Source organism: Bison bison, unplaced genomic scaffold (assembly GCF_000754665.1).
Source record: "Bison bison bison isolate TAMUID 2011002044 unplaced genomic scaffold, Bison_UMD1.0 scf7180017864473, whole genome shotgun sequence".
Lineage (NCBI taxonomy): Eukaryota > Metazoa > Chordata > Mammalia > Artiodactyla > Bovidae > Bison > Bison bison.
In genome coordinates, this window is record NW_011495034.1 from 11,780,868 (window position 1) to 11,802,887 (window position 22,020).

Consider the following 22,020-nt stretch of genomic DNA (forward strand, 5'->3'; position numbering starts at 1 on the left):
CTTTTTTTTTTTCCCCCAGTTTTGTCTTTTTCTTTTTGATTAGACCACTTTTTTTTTTTTTAATTTGGCGTTTTTTCCTACTTTTGTGAGAAAATCAGTGGAAGGATAATCTTTATTAGGACTTTATTTATTTTTACTAGGACTTCTCTATAGCTCAAACAGTTAAGAATCTGCCTGCGATACAGGAGACCAGGGTTCGATCCCTGGGTTGGGAAGTTCCTCTGGAAAAGGGAGTGTCAATCCGCTCCAGTATTCTTGCCCAGAGAATTCCATGGACAGAGAAACCTGGTGGGCTGCAGTCCATGGGGTCGCAAAGAGTCAGACACGACTGAGTGACTAACACACACACAGTCTTTATTACCCTGTAGCTGTTATTTCCTATAACAATTTCAGATATTAAAGGCCCAAAAAGATAAGCTTAAAACCTTGTTGATTGTTTACAGGAGGATTTTATTTAAATAATATATTAATATTTTTCTAGTGATTTGGGAAGTTTAAAACACTGGTCTTTAGTTGTGTTTTTTCCTTTCCCTTCACTAGTGATGGTCTGTACATTCTTTGATATCCAGACACTGAACAGAAAATTAACATTGCTTTGTAAACCTGAATTAAATAGGGGTATGGAACAATTTCTGAAAAAAAAAAAAAAAGCCGAAGAGTGTCTATGGAAAGTCTCTTAGTTTTATTGGCATAGAAAATTTCATAGGTGTGTTTTTAATATCTGTGCAGCATTTAAATATATTAGAAAGGATTGCATAGCCAACATGAAGATCACAAGATATGTGTCACTAATACAGATAGAAAACTCTAGGTATTGTTAAGTTTGACTTTTGAATAGGAGATAGTTGCTGCTGGAAGTTTATGTGAATTATTTAGCCTAGTATCATTCTTACATATTGACAATGGCTATTTGATCTTTCTTAGGTTCTTCAAAAACAGCTTGATGATGCCAAGGAGGGAGAAATGGCCTTATTAAGCAGGCACAAGGAGGTGGAAAGTGAGCTGGCAGCAGCCAGAGAACGTTTACAACAGCAAGCCTCAGATCTTGTCCTCAAAGCTAGTATGTCCAACCACGGTTCTTAGTGTATTCCTCAGCTAAGACCAGCACTTAAATGTTAATTCAAGACAAAACTAGCCTTTTTTATTTTCTCTTATTTTAAAATTATTTAGGTTCTAAATATGTTAAAGCGTTCTCTTATGTTATTGATTAATCATAAGAGAAGCAAATGATAACTTTTAGGAATATATTTCTATAAAAAGTTAAGATTTATAGGTTTTTATTATTTTTTTAAGTCTTCATTGAATTTTTGAATTTATTGAATTTATAGTATAATTTCTCCTGTATGTTTTGGTTTTTTGGCCATGAGGCATGTGGGATCATAGTTCCCCGACCAGGGATCAAACCTGTACCCCCTGAATTGGAAGACAAAGTCTTAACCACTGGACATTGAGAGAAGTCCCAAGAGTTATAGGTTTTAGCACCAATAAGGCATTCACTAAAAGAAAAACACTCCAAGAGGCTTCTTAGTCCTTTAAAAACATGTCCTTTTAAAACATAAATATTTTAAAGTGCTTAAATTAGTAAACTGTATTTCGTTATAGCAGCCTCGTTTCATTTGGTTTATTAATAAGGATCATTGCATACATTGAAGCTGGGCTGCCCCACCTGATGTGACTCACATGCCCAGAGGAGGAGGGTGACCCATCTCAGTCTGAAGTGACATTTTGGTAAGCCCAGGGAGGCCTCTGAACAAGTTCCATGAGGATGTCATCTGATTGGCTCATCACTGAATCCCAAATTACCCTGCCTCTGAAGTAGCAACTTTTGAACTTTTATGTGTATGAGAATCACCTGGACAGCTTGTACAACCGCAGGTGCTGGGCCCCAGCCCCAGAGTTTCTGATGCATAGGTCTGGGGTGGGCTTCATTTCTGACGGGTGGTCCCAGATACTGCCTGTGTTGTTGGTGCAGGGCACTTTGAGAGCCTCTGTTCTAACACTTCCTTGAGAATTTTTCTTGTGTTCACTTTTCACCTCTGTAGCTCTGCTTAGATCCTCCCCCTGCCCCACCACTTTTTTTTTTTGCTGTTGTCATTTATTTCAGTTTTTCATAACCTTGCTCTTCTTATCTGTCTCTTACTCTGCCTTACTTCTTTATCAGGTCTGTAGTCTAAAACAAATTTAGTTTCAACCAGACTGCTGCCTGCCATCTTTATTTGCTGCATGCAAATTTCTTCCTTTTTATGTTAGAATTTGGAAAAAAAAGATTGGAAAAGAATAAGTTACTCATTTTAGTGCCACAGTGCTACTCAGTGCCTCTTCTCTTACTTTGTTTTACTCCCAAGACTTTTATATGTACCCTGAGGAGTTGTTTCTACTTCAACTTAAAATAGCTTGAAATCTTCAGAAATGATTGGAATGGTCCTGGGTGCAGGGAGCAGCATCAGTGATGTAATACATATTGTAATGAGTACTTGGATAATAAGTATTCCCAAGGTCAATATTTCTGTTGAAACCAAAGAACTATTTGTACATGCAGACCATTTGTTTTACTTAGGTATTAAGTACATTGTGTCATTAACTATAAACTATTTTGTACCACAAGGTAACAGATTTGAATTTGGGGCTTTCTTTTGGGGTGTTAGGTCATATTGGAATGCTTCAAGCAACTCAAATGACCCAGGAGGTTACAATTAAAGATCTAGAATCAGAAAAATCAAGGGCCAATGAAAGATTATCTCAGCTTGAAGAAGAAAGAGCTTTTCTGCAAAGCAAAACTCAGAGTCTGGATGAAGAGCAGAAGCAGCAGATTTTGGAACTGGAGAAGGTAGAGTCTTGGAGGAACCCCCTCTCCTTTGCACCACCCATGAAAGGAAAAGAAGAAAAATCCAGTTTTATTCTTTTTCAAATTTGATTTAGAGTGTTTACTTCTGTTTCATAGTAACAGTCTATTTCTTAACTATAGTAATTTTTCATTTTTATTTTGAGAAAAGGTATAAAGGTGGATTATCCCATATTGGGTATATGTTCAAAATATTTTTGATAACAATTTGTAATGTAAAAAACTTAAGACATTTCACCCTGTTTCAGGCTAGAAACTGAATCCGTGCGTGCTAAGTCACTTCAGTCGTGTCTGATTCTTTGCTACCCTGTGGACTGTGGCCCACTAGGCTCCTCTGTCCATGGGATTCTGCAGGCAGGAATACTGGAGTGGGCTGCCTTGCCCTCCTCCAGGGGATCTTCCCGACCCAGGGATCAAACCCATGTCTCTTATGTCTCCTGCATTGTCAGGTGGGTACTTTTACAACCACACGACCTGGGAAGCCCCTAAATGAAAGGCACATTACAGTTAATCACACTTACTTTTCTATTCATGAAACATATTGTGTATACACCTAGGAAATGTCTGTAAAACTGAAAAGGATGACAAGAACCATGCCCTGAAAATACATATGCCAACATACTGAATTTCTAAATTAAACAAATCATATGTAGAGTAGTTGCTTGAATATTTGTTCCAGTTTTTCACATATCTGCAATACCAGGTGGGAGCTTGAAACACTTTTTCTCCTTCTTTCAACCACCAGGTGTATTGAAAAATGTCTGTGCCCCTTGCTCACTTCCTGCTCACTCCTCACCCGGTCCAGACTGGCTTCTCTTGTTACTAGTCCATAGACTCGGCCTTAGCCTCCAGTGACGTACTGGTTGCTGGACTTGGGGGATCTTGTCTTCCTGTGGTACTGACTTGTGTCTGATTCACAAGCGTCTCTTCGGTTCTCTCACACTTTCCTCCTCTCTCCCTGGCCCTGCAGACTTGTCTGGGAGCTTCCCTCCTCCGTCTGTGTTCCTCTCGCATTCTCAACTCATTCCACAAGCTCATCCATTCCAGTAACTTGTTCAGTGGTAGCTCCCCAAACCATCCATCTAGGCCAGATCGGCCCCTTCTTCCTCCCTCCCCACTTCTCTGGTTGGACCCTGACTGGTACAGTCCTATAGGGAGACACTATGATCTCTGATGAGGGGCACTTCATGTCTGAGCTGCGAAATGAAAAGACCCTGGGGGTGATGGTGCTAAAAAGACCCTTAAAATGTTGCATCCAAGTATTCAAGTAGGGGCTCTGGTTTCTGGGCACCCCAAGTCAGGGAGAGCTGAAGAGGGATCCAGTCCTAGAATATTGCTCTGAGCCCTGAGCCCCTCATACACCATCCTTGTAGGGGAGGCTGGAAGGGAAGGGATCGGGCCCAGGCTGGCCCAGGCCGGAAAGGAGGAGGCTGGGAATTTCTGTTTCCTCTGTCTATACCTTCTGGCTTTGACAGGAAAGAACGTCCAGTGCCTTACATTCAAGAATCTTCCTAGGGCTTTCCCCCTTTATTGGGCCTTGGGAATAATTATAATCTCTTATGATGTAAAATAATTGCTAACAACTATAAAATATTTACAGTGGGCTAGGAATATTCACTAAATATTTGGGGGCATATTATCTCATCTTGAGCAACCCTGTAACATAGCTTCTACCTTATCACTCCCACTTCACAGATGGAAAAACCGAGGCTTACAGACATTATGCATTCATGGTTCCCACGGTCACATGACTAAGTGGCAGAGCTGGAACCTGAACCCAGGGCTGTGAGACTCCAAAACCCACGTCTCCACCTCTATGTTATGTTGCTTTCTGTGACATGAGGACCTTGTATTCCTCCTGGGTAGTTCCAGAGACCCGCAGATTGGGCCAGGAGGCAGGTAGATGGCAGCTGCCATAGAGGCCAGACAGCAGGGTGGCTCTGCCCACCCTGGAGGCATCAGTGACCCAGAGGAGGTGTGTCTGTCTTCCAAGAGTCTTACAGAGCAGCAAGGAGGGGTTCTGAAGCAGCCCCTAGCGAGAATTCAAACATCTTTCAACCTCATTGTCTTCAAGTTTTACTTTCTCACCTTCCTGTTCCATAACATCCCATAATTTGTTGAAAGAATAGCCTTCACCTAATACATCCATTTCCTGCTTTTTGTCTGGATTCCCCCCAACCCCACCTCTGCTCTATTGAACTGGATCCTAAGGCATCAGTGGGAACACCACCACCACACCCAGAAGCCGTACCCATTTTCTCGGCAGCACTCACCACTCTTGGCCCAGCGCTTGTCTCTGCGATGCTGACCCCTCCTGGCTCTCCTCCTCCCCCGGTCACTCACGTCTCACTCACTGGCTCCTCGTTCTCCTCCTGCTCCCTGATTTCGGGTACTCCCCAGAGTTCTTCCTGTCCTTGTTTCCTTTCTGCTCCTTCCCCTTCACAAGTTGTCTTAGTTTGCTGGGGCTGCTGTCACAAAATGCCATAGCCTGGGTGGCTTAAACAACAAACGTTAAAAATCAATGAATAAAAATTAAGAAAAAAAAATTTTAAATATCAGTCACTTAAATCACAGTGATTTCTCATTCCCATCAGAACACAGTCTAGAGTCCTTAGCATAAAAGATGTCTGGTCATCATTTGACCCTGCCTGCTTCTGAGCCTCCCTCCCTCTCCACTCCCAGCCTTGAATCCTGTGTTCTCGCCACACTGCTCAGCTGCATAGCCATCTAGCTCCCTGACTTCACCACCTGGTGAGCTGCTTCTCAGCTTTCAGAATGCTGGACATGATTACAAATGCAGGCTTTAGACATCAGATCTAGATTTGACATTTTCTCACCTCTTGTTTCCTGATGGGCTTGTAAGAATTAAATGAGAGAATGTGTCATCATCATCAGCTCAGCTGTGTTCCCTTCTGGAATGCCTTTGCTGACCTCTTTCCCTCTCTGTGTCTCTCACACCACCTTCACATCGTCTCCCACCCCGTCCAGGTTAAGCTCCTTTCCTGTATACTCTCACAACACGTGATGTATGCTCCTTCCATAGAACTTAAAAAATTTGATTGCCACAGTCTTTTGACTTTTTTCATCATTGGACTGCTAATGCTTAAAAGGGCTATACTTGGCTGTTGATGGGCTTCCCTGGTGGCTCGGAGGTTAAAGCGTCTGCTTGCAGTGAAGGAGACCTGGGTTCGATCCCTGGGTCGGGAAGATCCCTGGAGAAGGAAATGGCAACCCACTCCAGTATTCTTGCCTGAAGAATCCCATGGACGGAGGAGCCTGGTGGGCTACAGTCCACGGGGTCGCAGAGTCAGACACGACTGACTTAACTTTCTTTCTTTCTTTCTTTGGCTGTTGACACAGTTGTATCAACTAATATAACTTGAGTCGGTGTTGGTAAGCCGTTTTGTGTACCACTTCGACATGGAGGAAGCTTTTTTCTCTTAAGCCTGCAGAAGTGCTGACTCACACTTGGTTCTAACCTAATAATAGTGTGTTTTATCATTGTCTTTAAAATCACTCATTTTGGCTGTGCCACCTTGTAGAACACCCAGTGATGTATTCTCAGGTACCATGGTCTAATCCTGTGGCATTCAGTTCATCCAAGCTTATCTACTTACTGAATATTTAAGATACTAAATAGCAGTAATGAAAAAAGCAGACTGACCTTTTATTTCTGTTCAATTTTAGAAAGTAAATGAGGCAAAGAAAACTCAGCAGGAATATTATGAGATGGAGCTAAAAAACCTGCAAAGTAGACTGGAAGGGGAGGTGGCTCAGCTGAATGAGGCCCATTCTAAGACTTTGGAAGAATTAGCTTGGAAGCACCACATGGCAATTGAGGCTGTCCACAGTAATGCGATTAGGGATAAGAAAAAACTGCAGATGGTGAGTAAAACTTCAGCTTCGCATTGTATTATAAATTGGTGGACTTTCTATAATGACCTAGTTGCTATCTCCTAATCACTCTGAAAATCTCAGTTCACAGAGTAACATACATAAAAGTTTCTACAGGGGCTGTAGTTTATTAAATTGATATGAGGCATTTCTACTTTGTATAGCCATCATGGAAACACTCCCTTGATCTTGAGCTGTCTCTTCATCAGACAACAACATCGGTTTCTCCTCAGGAAGCCTCATTAGTTGGAGCCCTTATTCTCCTGGAGACAGTTTCCTTCCCTGGGAAAATGATCTGTTTTTTGTTTTATTATTGCCCTTAATTAAGTAATAAGCTTGCTAATTGTAATACACGACAGACAGTAATTATATAGTAGAAAAAGCAAGGTACCTGACAGATGGGGCCTTAACACTGAGCCCTTTGCTTACTAGCTGCTTTTTCTTAGGTCCCAAAGGCTATACCTGAGGCCGCTCACTTGAAGATGAAGGTATTAGGTTGGTGCAAAAGTAATTGTGGTTTTACGTTGTTGAACTTTGATATTGGAATACATTCTTAAATAAATGTGGTTATGTTGTACATCATTGTAATGCGCATTTCTTGCTTTGTTTTTTGTTAATGATTTATTACTTGCTGTTTATATTTATTTTAGACTATAGAAATGATATTAGACAGCAAATTCAAGCAATTTTCTTATTTGAGTTCAAAATGGGTCGTAAAGCAGTGGAGACAACTCGCAACATCAGCAACGCATTTGGCCCAGAAACTTCTAATGAATGTACAGTGCAGTGGTGGTTTGAGAAGTTTTGCAAAGAAGATGAGGAGTGCAGTGGCAGGCCATCAGAAGTTGACAGCGACCGACTGAGAGGATTAATGAAGCTGATATTCTTACAACAAGAAGTTGCCGAAGAAATCAAAGTTGACCATTCTGTGATCATTTGGCATTTGAAGCAAATTGGAAAGGTGAAAAATCTCGATAAGTGGGTGCCTCATGAGATGACCAAAAACCAAAAGAAATCATTGCTTTGAAGTGTTGTTTTCTCTTATTCTATGCAACAACAGTGAACCATTTCTTAATTGGATTGTGATGTGTTATGAAAAGTGGATTTTATATGACAACTAGCATCGACCAGCTCAGTGGTTGGACAGAGAAGAAGTTCCAAAGCACTTCCTAAAGCCAAACTTGCACCAGAAAAGGTCATGGTCACCGTTTGGTGGCCTGCTGCCCATCGGACCCACTATAGCTTTCTGAATCCCGGCAAGCCCTTACGTCTGAGGAGTACGCTCAGCAAGTCAATGAGATGCCCCACAACGCCTACAGCTGGCATTGTCAACAGAAAGGGCCCAGTTCTTATGCACAACAACGCCCAACCTCACATCATACAACCAATATTTCAAAAGTTGAATGAGTTGGGCTATGAAGTTTCGTCTCATCTGCTATATTCCCCTGACCTCTCACCAACTGACTACCACTTCTTCAAGCATCTCAACAACTTTTTATAGGGAGAATGCTCCCATAACCAGCAGGAGGCAGAAAATACTTTCCAAGAGTTCGTTGAATTCTGAAACATGGATTTTTATGCTACAGGAATAAACAAAATTGTTTTTTATTGGAAAAAGTGTGTTGATTATAATAGTTTCTATTTTGATTAATAAAGATAGGTTGGAGCCTAGTTATAATGATTTAAAATTCACGGTCCAAAACCACAGTTACTTTTGTACCAACCTAATAAGATCCATCTTGTAATATCCCTGAGGATTAAGTGCGATAAAGTGTTAGGAACCGAGACGCATCTGAGCATATAGTGATAAATAAGTGTTAGCATTTCTTACCGTGTTTACCTGACACTGCAGTGGTATTTTACACTTGTTTTTTCATTTAGTTCCTGCAGTGCTGCTATTGGTTTGATTTCTGTACCCATCTTCCTGAAGAGGGGTGGAGACCCAGAGGGGTTAATACTTGCTTAAGCACATGCAGCTAGGAGGAGTCAGTCAGGCCTGAATTCAGGTCTCAGATATCAGACCCTAAGGCACTTAGCCACCACCTCATGTCGGCATGTATTAATGATAGTTGTTACATGTTTTATATAATAGCACTTGACAGTTTCCTAAAAGCTTTCTAGTTCTTGCACAGCTAGTTTATGTCTGAGCCTAAGCTAAAACCATCCTCCTTCCAAATAATCTTTCTCCAGCATCCTTTTATCTTTTAAAGAACACTTAGCTAAAAGTGACTTCACCATCCCTCATGACTTAGTTACCAGAAAGGGTATGAATATACAGAAAATTCACGCAGAAAAGAGATGAGGCAGTAGCCTTGAAAGTGTCATTCTTAGAAAATTGGCCATTGCCTGGTGTCTGGAAGTTGATTTTCATGAGAATTCTCGCCATTTCCTGATAAGAGCGGCTCGCTGTGCCTAAACTGTTTAACTAGACAATATGGTTTATGTGGAACACATGCTCTCATTCTTGGAGTCTGAAATTGTGGAACATACTAATCAAGGGGGTACCTGTGTGGCCGGCGCCCACTAAGAAACCCAGCCCTGGGTCCCTCATGAGCTTTCCTGGTAGACAGCATTTCACATGCGTTGTCCCAACTTGCTGGAGAGTTCTGTGTGAAAGGACTCAGAAGCTTGAGTCTGGTTTTCTGCAGACTTTGCCTGCAGTGCCTTTTCTCTTTGCTGATTGTCCTTGTATCCTTTTGCTATAATACATCATAGCTGAGTACAGCTACATGCTGAGTCCTGAGAGGCATCCCCTTAAACCATCAACCTGGGGTTTGTCCTGGGGACTGCCAGCACAGGACACTGCTTATTAATATTAGTCTTCTCCCCTTACACTGTAGACGCACTTGTAATACACTTTGTTCTCGCTCTTTGCTCCTCCATGGTTGTTGCACGTGCATTTTCTTCTGCCTAGTCTGTTGTAGCTCCCTCTTCACTACCTTTTCTTACTGGTCCACTCCTTCAAACTGTGCTTAGGAAACTCTCTCTGTACAAGTTTCACACCAAGCCACAACTTATTAGTTCCCCATTCAACCCCCATTGCAACTCATTTTAATCATATATTCTTTAATGAGCTTATTAAGGGCAGGCACTGTGTCTTATTCTTTTTATATGCCAAGTAGTGAGTAGCATGCCTGCCAAAGAGTTGGTCTTCTTCAGTATCAATGTTAGTAGTATTGCTCTTTAGATACTTTAATTTTTTACTTGTTAATCCTTGACTAAATTCCAGTGCTAGAGCACTGAGTTCCAGAAGTATTAATACTTTTTGTATTTTTATGTCAGTGTAAAAGAACTCAAGAGTATATCATGAACTCAAGAGTTAGAATTTTTCTAATCTCACAAGATTATCATTTATAGCACACATTTCTGTTTTTTTGGACTTCAGCTTAATCTAAATTAGGCAGATATTTTTACAATTTTTAAAAAATGACTTAATTGCTACATCATAAGTGATTTAGAATGATAGACTCAAAGCCCCTAGGATTAATTAGATTCATTGTTAACTCTGATATTAATATTTAAGTATAACACTAATTTGAAGAGCACAGCATCAATTTAAAACAGAATAATCTTTTTCTTGGAGTCTTTGAGGTGTACGATATTTGCAGTTTTGTTAATTTTTTAAAATTTCTTTTTGTAAGGAATTGGAGGAACAATATAAAAAGGAAAAACTAAACCTGGAAGAGGATAAAGATCAGCTTCAACAGGAGCTAGAAAACCTGAAGGAAGAATTGGAAGACAAACTGCACTCAGCCAATCAAGAGGCAAGTACTTTATTTGCTAACGTCATGTAAGTAGATGAGCCTGTGTGGAAGGTCACATATGTAGAGTAAAAATAATCAAAAACTTTCTTTGATGTTGAATTTTTCATAATACATTGATGATATCTCACAAGGTAAAAATTTACTGCAAAAACAACTAAAAAAAAAAAAACAACTAAATTTGGAGCAAGGTGCTTTTGCGGGGGAAAGCAAAACAGAAGACAGTATCCCCTTATAGGAAAGAAAACAAGAGGTTTTTTCCTACTCTTTTGCAAAACATTGACTTCGTATTCTCTGTGCCACATCTTTGCACTTTTAAATTCTGTATGAAAATAGTATTGTTTAGCCTGGAAAAGAAAAGATAAGGAATAGGCTGTAATAAAGTGTTATAAATCCAAAAAGTTGTGCATAAAATAAATGCAAAGACCGTTGAAAGGCTAGAATATTGTTTGTTCCAGCACTTTTTCTCTTTTGTCCACATTCACTTGTGTCCCCCAACAGCCCAGCTGGAACAGTCCTCTTTTCTTTCCGTTCCAGCTCATCTTTCATGGGGCTCCTAGACTGGTGTTCCTAAAGCAAGTCCTTTTCTTGACGCATCTCGTCTTGACAGCCGTTGTACCTCACTAGCCTCATCTTGCCAAACAGTCTTTATGTCCTACTTTCTCATCACTCTTCTGCTCACAGAAAGCATGCCAAAACCCGAGTGCCCCAGGCAGGTTAATGGTTTGCAACTGGTATTATTTAATTATCTTTAAACATTTATTCAGAGAAAGGTACCAAGCATGGCTTTAGGGTACAGTAGAGAATTAGATTGTTACTGATATTAGCTCAGTCTGTCGCTGATTGTTCAGGATCAACCCCTTCACACCTCCCTCAGGGTCTGTGATCCTTGTGGTTTCTCTCATTAAAAGGTGGTTTAGTGACCATCTGTGTTTCTCATGCAAGTGCCCTGGAGTTCTCCTCCTTACTCCCAAGTGGTTTAAGTAGTCCTCCAACCTACTTACTGTTACTTCACTGAGAAGAGTTCTGATAAATACATAATTGATTTTCCTTCTGGATACATTCTCAATTATGTTTTAGCACCCTGATAATATTGTAGTGCCATTTTAGAACGGCTCCCCAAGAATATGCCTGACTCATCCCTAGTCTGCCTCTACCTTCCGTTCACCCTGGGGCATTTTTTTCCTGCCTTACTTTGCTGGCTAAGATCTCCAGAGATAATAAGCATTCTTATTTTATTCCCAGCTCTTAAAATGAAGGGTGTCAATATTTCACAGTTAATTATGATGCTTCTTTGAAGTTTTATTTTGTAAATGTTCTTTAAGTTTCCTAATTTAAAAAACCATCACAAATTGATGTTGATTTTTCTGCATCTCTTGGGATCTAACTCCTTTTTGTTTAACTTAATGTGGTACCTTTGTTGTTGTTCAGTAGCTAAGTTGTGTTCAACTCTTTGTGACCCAATGGACTGCAGCTTACATTAATCAGTTTTATAATTTTAAATCAACCTTGAAGTTCTAGAAGAAGTCCTAGTTATCCATGCCAGATTATACATTTTTTATTTTCTTTATAGTTCCACTATACATTACAATTATTTTTAAATAGATAAATTAAGATTTTTGCTTCCCTGATAGCTCAGTTGGTAAAGAATCTGCCTGCAGTGCAGAAGCCCCTGGTTCGATTCCTGGGCTGGGAAGATCCCCTGGAGAAGGGATAGGCTACCCACCCCAGTATTCTTGGGCTTCCCTGTGGCTCAGCTGGTAAAGAATCCGCCTGCAATGCAGGAGACCTGGGTTTGATCCCTGGGTGGGGAAGATCACCTGGAGAAGGAAAAGACTACCCACTCCAGTATTCTGGCCTAGAGAATTCCATGGACTGTATATAGTCCATGGGGTCGCAGAGTCGGACACAACTGAGTGACTTTGACTACTTCACTGTACATTACAATTAATTTTAAGTAGATAAATTTAATATTTTTAGTTGGAGTTTCAATATCAAACTCTCAAAAATAATAGAATGAATAGACAGAAAAGTAGAAGGATATAGTATAACTGAAAAGCACTAGAAACAATTCAACATAATTAAGATTTATATAATTTCATACAACAGCAGGATACAAATTCTGTTCAAGTTCCCATAGACTATACACCAGGAGACACTGAAGCATATCCAGGGTCATAAAACAATGTACAAATATTTCATAGTCTATTAAAATCATACAGTGTGTTCTTTTATCACTGTGGACTTAGGTTAGAAATAAGTATCAAAAGATACCTGAAAATAACCCACATATTTTCAAATGCAATGTGACATTTATCAAGAGAGGTCTTTGACTTAACCATTGAAACTATCAATAAAGTTAAAAGACTGAAAAAACACAGAAAGTGATTGCAGAGAAGAAAGCACTTAAATGAGAAATTAACATCAAAATGAGAAATTAATATTGAAGATACTTTAAAAATCCCATGTATTTGGAGATTAAATGTCCACTTTTAAGTGATGGGTATATCTAAGAAGTTGTAGAAAGGAAAATATTTGTAACAATAAAAATGAAAAGAAAATTTATCAGGATTCATTGCATGTAGCTGAAGCTGCTCAATGCAGCTAAATACAATGCAAAATCTTAAATAAGGTGTGAAAACAAATAGTGGACACTAGCATAAAATGTGAAGTTTAAACAAAATCTGTACTTTAGTTAATAAAACTGTATTACATGTTAATTTCCTGTTCTTTTTTTTTAAACATAGTATTTCTTTATATTCTCAGATTTTGAAGTCTAGACTTGAGTAAGATTGCTTTGTGCTTTTCCTTTTTTATACCATCCTTTTCTGGTTTTGGAGTCAAAGTTATATTAGCCTTATAAAATGAAGCAGGACTTGTGCCCTTTCTGTTCTCTGGAAGAGCTGTGTGAGATCAAAATGCCTTTAACCTTAATGATGTTGTGGTTCATATGAAAATAATTTGTGAAACTTTTTAAGGCAAGCATAGTAACCTCTCATATGAGAGAAGTTTAATATTCTGAGTGCATCCACTTGTTTAATGCAATGTAGTCTATATTCCCGTTCATTAGAATTTTAAGCTGTTTTCTTCAAATATTTTGTATTCTTTTTGGTTTATCTTCTTGATTTATCAGCTTCTAAAAACTGATACTATGATGATGGGTTTGCTTATTTCTTCTTACATTCTATATCATTTTTTTCTTTGTATATTTAGAGGCTTTTGTTATATGCATACAAATATAAAATTGCTTTAGCTACTTAATGAATCATTCTTTTTGGCTTAGTCTTTGTTATTTGATATTGTATAAGCTGACTGATATATATTTTTTCATCTACTGACTTTTCTTTTCTGCATCCTAATGTTTACATGTGCTTCTTGCCAATCACATATAGCTGCATTTTAAAAAATGCCAAGTCAGAAAATTTTGCCTTTTAAATAAAGATTTTATCCCACTTACATTTATTGGATGGAAAATAGGAACATTTATGGAAAGACAGGAAGAAAGACTTAGGGAGGTAGTTTGTAAAGACTGAAAGTGATTGTTTTAGAAAAAAAATTAGAGAATGTCCTATTTTTGTAAGTTGATGTATCTTGATACCCTTACAAGTGAAATAGCCTAAAAACATAAATAGTTCCACTATGTATTTAGATGATAAATTCATGAATTCCAGAATCATAACAGAATATTAAGGGAAGCTAGTGAATTTAAAATCTCAGGTGGAAGATAACCATTTAATCCTATGAAATGGTACTTTGGGATCACCCCCGAAGGCAAAATGTAAGCTGAATCATCAATCAATCTGACCATTATGATCTTTTAAAATGTTCTTATAATATTTAAGTTGTTGATTTTGGGGAGTTTCCTGGTAGTCCAGTGGCTAAGACTCCTCACTCCCAATGCAGGGGACCCGGGTTCAACCCCACATTGCCACAACTAAGATATCTTCTTTGTCTCAACTAAAGATCCTGCAGGCTACAACCAAGATGTGGTTCAGGCAAATAAAGAAATACACTAAAAAAAACTTTAAGCTGTTGATTTTCTTCTGAAAATAACTTTTGAAGTCTATATATATTTTTTCAGTATTTTGTTAAAATGAAAATCATTTGGATTTGTTTGCTCTATAGTGGTCTATCACAGTTGTTATGCTGCCTAACAAATGGTAGTAGATCAGTAAATACTTGACATAATTAGTAGCCATATTTTTTGAATCTGTCTCCTGAGGTAAAAGAAATAAAAGCAAAAATAAACAAACAGGACCTAATTAAACTTAAAAGCTTTTGCACAGCAAAGAAAACTATTGACAAAAAGAAAAAACAACTTACTGAATGAGAGAAAATATTTGCAAATGATATGACAGAGAAGGGGTTAATATCCAAAATATATAATCAGCTCATAGAACTCAATATAGAAAAACGGCCCAGTCAAAAAATGAGCAGAATGGGCTTCTCAGTGGCTCAGTGGTAAAGAATCCACCTGCAGTGCAGGAGATGGTAGGAGGCATGGGTTCAATCCTTGGGTCGGAAAGATGCCCTGGAAGAGGGGATGGCAACTCACTGCAGTATCTTTGCCTGGAGAATCCCATGGACAGGGGAGACTGGTGAGCTACAGTCCATGGGGTCCTAGAGTCAGACACAACTGAACCGAGTGAGCATACACACACGGCATGCAATAAAATATACTGAGTATATATAGAAAAAAATTAAGTGAATAGATCAAAACAAAATGAGCAGAAGACCTAGACAGCCATCCACATGTATTCTTTGGAAAAAGGTCTAACAGGCACCTGAAAAGATGCTCAACATTGCTAATTATTAGAGAATGCTAGTCAAAAACAACAAGATACCACTCCTTACCTGGCAGAATGGTTACTATGAAAAAGTCTATAAATAACAAATGTTGGCCAGGATGTAGAGAAAAGGGAATCCTGTACACTGTTGGTGGAAATGGACATTGGTGCAGTCAGTGTAGAGAACAGTATGGAGGTTCATCAAAAAACTAAAAATAGAACTACCATGATTCAGCAATTCCACTCTTGGGTAAATATCCAAAGAAAATAAAAGGCATTAATTCAGAAAGATACATGCACTCCAGTGCTCATAGAAGCATTATTTATAATAGCCACCATATGGAAGCAGCCTAAGTGTCCATCAACAGATGAATGGGTAAAGAAGATGTGTGTGTATATAAAATTCAGTTATTACTTAGCAATAAAAAAGAATGAAATGTTATCATTAGCAGCAATGTGGATGGACACAAAGAATTGTGCTTAGTGAAATAAGTCAGACAGAAAAAAGACAAATATGCCCAGTTATCACTTACATGTGAAATCTAAAAGAAGAAAACAAACAAATGTATAAAAGAAAACAGAAGCAGACTCACAGATATAGAGAACAAACTAATGGTTACCAGTAGGGAGAGGGGTGGCAGGGGCAAGACAGGGGTATGAGGTTAAGAGGTACAATCTACTATGTATAACATAAATAAGCTACAGGGATATATGGTATAGCATGGAGAAATATAGCCATTATTTTTGTAATAACTTTAAAAAGGAGTACAACCTATAAAATTTTAATTTATGCTGCTGCTGCTGCTAAGTCGCTTCAGTCATGTCCGACTCTGCGACCCCATAGAGGGCAGCCCACCAGGCTTCCCCGTCCCTGGGATTCTCCAGGCAAGAACACTGGAGTGGGTTGCCATTTCCTTCTCCAATGCATGAAAGTGAAAAGTGAAAGTGAAGTCGCTCAGTCGTGTCCGACTCCTAGAGACCCCATGGACTGCAGCCTAGCAGGCTCCTCCGTCCATGGGATTTTCCAGGCAAGAGTGCTGGAGTCGGGTGCCATAGCCTTCTCTGACTATTTTGTATACTTGAAGCTAATATATTGCTGGAAATCCACTGTATGTCAATACAATATAAAAATTAAAAAGCTTTAAAATAGAATTTATAGGGTTTGGTGTGGTGAGTGGGAGAAAGTGACTCAGGTGTCTCCTTGGGTGTTTGGGACAGGTAATGATGCCACTGTTGCAAGACAGGAATTACAGGGGAAAACACATTGAATGGCAAGACATTGAGTTGTTCAGATATACTGACTTTGAGGTGATTGTAAGATATCTCTGTTGGAACTTAATTTAGGGTGTGGATTTGGAGCTAAAGATCAGGCAGTTCTTGAAGCCATTTAAGAAGAGTTCACCCAAGGATAGCTGATGAGAAGATTGCTGATAACAAGTGGAGTACCAATATTGAATTAACGGAGCCAGGGAACAAAACTGAAAAGGAGGAATCAAAGCATGAGAATAAGGATGAATGGATATTAGAAAACCGCGAAAGCAAATACTTAGAGGGTTGGAAGTGCCTCACAGTGTCACACAGTGATTAGAGGCAGACTGTGAGGCCTGAAAAGGTCATTCAGTCAAGAGTGCTCTGAGGACTTTTCTGTCATGTCAGAACAGTGGGATAGAAGCTAGAGTTAACAGGTTTAATCTGAATCATAGTGGATGACAGTACTTTTTTAAGACTACATATCAATGGAAGAGAAGAGGAAAATAAAGTTAGATGCCTTCTTCAACCTGGTACCAAAAAAATCCCAGATGGGCTAAGCATTGAAATGTAATATTAAATCATGAATATAAATAAAATATGAAAATACCAGGGACAAAAATAAAAGGACAGAGAAGGCCTTTTGAAATACCATGTCAGTGTCATGTATACCTGTGGCGGATTCATTTTGATATTTGGCAGAACTAATACAATTATGTAAAGTTTAAAAATAAAATTTAAAAAAAAAAACGGAAAAAAAAAGAAAAAAAATAAATAAAAACAAAATATTTGTAGTTAAAACTAAAACTTCTGTATATCAAATTGTGTGTACATGCTCAGTCGCATCCTACTCTTTGCGACCCTATGGAGTGCGACCCACCGGGCTCCTCTGCCCATGGGATTTCCCAGGCAAGAATACTGAGTGGGTTGCCATTTCCTTCTCCAGGGGTCTTCCCAACCCAAGGACTGAACTTGTGTCTCCTGCATCTCCTGCATTGCAGGTGGATTCTTTACTGTGGAGCCACCAACAAAACTATGAGAGAGGAAAAACTGGAAGGGTGGAGTAAATGATTGGCAAACTATATGAGTAACAGAATTTAAGTCTTTAACAGCAGAAGAGTATTTACAAAACAGTAAGAAAAATGCAGTGTAGTTTTTTTAAAATGGGCTAAAGAAAATGCATGGAAAACAATTTTAATATCACTATCATTTGAAAACTGGAAATGAAATCAGTAAGATGTCATTTCATTACCATAAAATGAACAATGATTAAGAAAAACATAAGACCATGCAGCATTGATAAGGGTAAAGAAATAAACACCAAAAGCTGCTGATGGGAATATAAAATGATTTTCCTGGAAAGGAATTTAGCAGCATGTGTAAAAGCCATAAAGAGAATATACATTCCAGTGTATTGAAGCTAAGGAAATGCTTAAAGATTATTGACAAAATTTACAGTAGAAATTCAGCAAAAATTACAGAATGGTGGTAAGTGATTAACAGGAGTTTGCTACAAAAATAAACTGAGGAAAGCTCCCACAAAGGCCCTGAGACATGAGCGGTTTCTAGGAATTGGAGGGATGTCAGTATAGATGAAATACAAAAGTAACTATAGTATAATAATACTTATTTAGTTCTTACTATGACCCATGCATTGTTTCAGTATATTCTCTCCTTTATACACTTAAGTCTCAAAATAATCCCATGCAGTAAATACTAGTTACTAAATCACAAAAAGTTACTTGACTTGCTGAAGTCACATGGTAATTGGGTAAAGCCAGACTTGCAGTCCTAGCAGTGAAATTTCAGAACTCAATTAATGCTTAACCACAGTGCCTCTCTTCCCCCCAATGAATATAAAAGCCGTGGAGGAATGTTGCCAAACCAAGACCAGGGAGTTAGGCAGGAGCTATGCCGAGGTGCCTTGTAAGCCCCTTGAAAGATTTTAGAAGTTATCCTGAAGGAAACAGAAAGCATTTGGAAGATGCTGGGTACAAATATGCGGACGGTTGCATGGGGGTAGAGCTGATACTCATATTCATATTTGTAATTTTATTGTATTTTATTTTATTATTATTTTTTTGAAGTGTGTATCTTTATTTTTTTATTTTTATTTTTTTTATTTGTAATTTTAATAAGTTGAATCTGAAATATTCATAAAGAATGGATTAGAGAGAAGAATAAGTGTGGGTAGATATTCCAGGGAGGAGGCTTCTATCACTGTAATTCCTTCGGTGTGCACGTTGACAAGAAGAATCTTGAGTATTGATCTCTGTTACACATGACAGAAATCCCAGCTCAAACTGGCCTAAGGAAATTTCTTGAGTCATGTGGCTGAAAAGTCCCAGGAGAATGTTAGCATCAGTCACGACCAGATTGGGAACGCAACTTGTTGACACTGGAGCTCAGTTTCTCTTTTTCTGTTGAGTTGGGTTTTCTCTGTTTGTGTGGTAATTCTTCAGTAATGCATCCTCTTAGGTATGTGTGCAACTGGAAATGGCCTTTTTTAGGAGCTCCTTTAAAAGTCCTGAGGTCTCTTTAATCATGTGCCTGCCCCTGACCAGTCCCCATGGTCAACAGAATGAGATGACCTTATTTGTGTATGCTTTAGTGAATGTTTCAGTCTTGGAGTTGGGTTGAAGCCCTGCTGAGACCTCCTGGCCCCTTAGGGAGGATAGATTCCCCTAGTGACAAAAGGAGGTTCTGATAATGAAGGGCAACAGATGTGTTCCATACATAAACAGTTTTATTATATTTGGAAAACGAACTTTAATCAGTTATGTTCTTTGAAAGTTTGCTTATTGTACAGAATTTTAAAGTTTTTTCCTATTTAAACATATTCATTCTGTCTATAATTAGATTCTTATTTCTTGAACACTCTTTAATTCCTTGTGTAACTACATGAATACTGTTATTTACAAGTTTTTTTTTTTATGTATTCCTTCTGTGTATATAACCCTTATTTATCTGAAAACTTTCTGGATTATGGAAGAAAATTATTCTTCTCGTTGATAGCTTTAATTGTCCCTTCCTTATTGATTGGTACCTAATATTTGTATGTTGCTTTCTAGTTAAAAAATCTTTTCCCATGTATTCTAGAATTTAATTATTATAATAACTCTATAAGGTAGGTGTTTATACTGCTATTTTGTATTGACAGACCCAGAACTTGAAACTAGATTTTTTGCTAAGTTCAGTACTCTTTAACTCTGTTAATAGTCACTTTTCTTACATTCATTCATTCACTGCTGCAGAACACTTTCATGGCAAGCCAGATCAATACAAAAAGTAGAGAAGAAACAAACTATATAGACTAGGGAAACGTGACATAAATACAATGACAGAAAAATTTTAAAACACTATATATGAATGTTATGTACAAATATGCTAGTAAATTTTATTTTATTATTTTTTTTCCATTTTATTTTATTTTTTTAATTTTATTTTTAAACTTTACAATATTGTATTAGTTTTGCCAAATATAATATGCTGGTAAATTTTTAAATTTAGGGAAAACTGATGTCTTTGTATGAAAATTTAAATTTCTAAAATGACTCAAAGTAGTTAAACAGCCTGGCCAGACCACCTATATAGCCGTGAAAGAAACTGATCAGTCCCACATATACTAAAGAGGTACTAGATCCAGAGGATTTTAGTGAATGACTTTACTAAATCTTCAAAAAGCAAGTAAATCTTAGCTATGAAAATATTTCAGAGCCCAGAAAAACTGAAAGTGCCCAGCTCATTTTATGAGGTTGGCATTCCTTTAGAGATACTAACAAGATAAAGTGCTCCCATCACCACAATTGCTCAGCATGAACATACATCTGCATGAAAAGGAGACAGGAAGTTGGGGACAGGGAATTTCAGGTTAGAGAGGGGTTGAAGGATTTCCAGTTTTCTTTGTAATGTATGTATTTACAGTGAGAAATATTCAGGTATTATTTTTAAATTACCAGTTGTCATTTCTGTAGGGTTTTGATAGGCTTGACTGTTTTATATAAATGAGATGTTTTTGTCATAGCCTTTTCCTGTGAAGTAATTTAAAGTATTTTCATTTATTGATTTTAGTTCTCATCACTTGCGGGTATGAATCTGCTTAATTAACACATTGTCTATTAGCTAATTTCAAGAGTGTATAAATTTAACTCAACAATTTCATGACACAGTTTTGTTTTTTTTTTTATGGAAACACAGAAATCACAGCATACGCTAATTTAAGCTTCATTATCAGTTTATCAATATTGATCAAAATCTGTCACTTTTATAAATAGATGGAGAACAGGGCTCAAATGAAATATGTGATTCCGTTTTAAAGAGCAATTTTTAAAATATTTGTATTTAAAAAAATATTTTCCCCCTCAGTCTTGGGCATAATCTTTATCTTACTTCAATTCTTTGTTATAGGTATTTGATTATATGATATAAGCAGGAATTCCCAGGAGCTTGAGGTATCCATTTATTTACATGGTTGCCATGACAAAGGGAAATCACAAATATAGAGGTCTTTTCAAAAAACAACAGATGAAGACTGTCATGATTGAGTGCTTCTTCCAAATTCATCAAGAAAGATCCATCAGTAAAATTACATCTAAAGAAAAGTCTTTAAGAAACGTGACTGTTTGCTAGTCAATTACACCGGGATGTATTGAAAGTACTGTATTTACTTGCAGATTGGCCGCCTCCAAGAAATGGTAAGCAAAAGCGAACAAGGTCTTGGCTCTGCCGAAGGACTCATTGCCAGCCTTCAGGACTCCCAGGAAAGACTTCAGAATGAGCTTGATCTGACTAAAGGGAGGCTGAAGGAGACCAAGGATGCTCTGTTAAATGTTGAGGTAATGTCTTTATCCTACTATAATCTAAATATCAGCGAGGTAAAAGTATGATTTAGTTACTTTGCTTAAAGTTTATTTTAAACATCACATTATATATAGTGTATTCGTTTCCTAGGGCTGACATAGCTAAGTTAGACTATAAACACGGTGGCTTAAAACAACAGGAATTTATTCTCTCACGGTTCTGAAGGTTGAAAGTTCAAAATCAAGGTGTTCCCAGGGCCATTCTCCCTTTTAGACCTCTAAGGGAGGATCTTTCTTGCCTTTTCCAGCTCCTGGTAGTCAGGTGTTCCTTGGCTGGTGGCAGCACAACTTCAGTCTTCTCTGTATTCTCATGGCATCCTTCCTGTGTCCTTATATCTTGTAAGGATACCTGTTGTATTGGACAAAGGGCATCACCGACTCCAGCCTGACTCCATCTTACCTAATTATATCTTCACTGGCTCTATTTCCAAATAACATCACATTCTGAGAAACTGGGGTGCTAGGACTTCCACATATCTCTTTGGAAACACAATTCAACCCATAATAATATTCAACCCATAATATTAATAGTATGCACAGTTCTCTTAACTGGTAAGAATTTGAACTCTGGTCTATAGCAACTAAGTGATTCTCCATGACCTACAGATATTGGGAAAGGTTTGTCTTTT

General features: G+C 38.1%; 1 protein-coding gene across 5 annotated transcripts in view; it reads left to right on the forward strand.

The window, feature by feature from the left end:
- FAM184A (family with sequence similarity 184, member A) overlaps positions 1-22,020 on the forward strand; it is a 72,721-nt gene that overhangs the window by 1,003 nt on the left and 49,698 nt on the right. For all 5 annotated transcript variants that reach the window (XM_010861796.1, XM_010861797.1, XM_010861793.1 and 2 more), the window contains exons 2-6: positions 925-1,060; positions 2,646-2,827; positions 6,530-6,727; positions 10,378-10,500; positions 21,206-21,367. In XM_010861796.1, the coding sequence (XP_010860098.1) occupies positions 925-1,060; positions 2,646-2,827; positions 6,530-6,727; positions 10,378-10,500; positions 21,206-21,367 (801 nt within the window). The remainder of the gene's footprint in view (positions 1-924; positions 1,061-2,645; positions 2,828-6,529; positions 6,728-10,377; positions 10,501-21,205; positions 21,368-22,020) is intronic.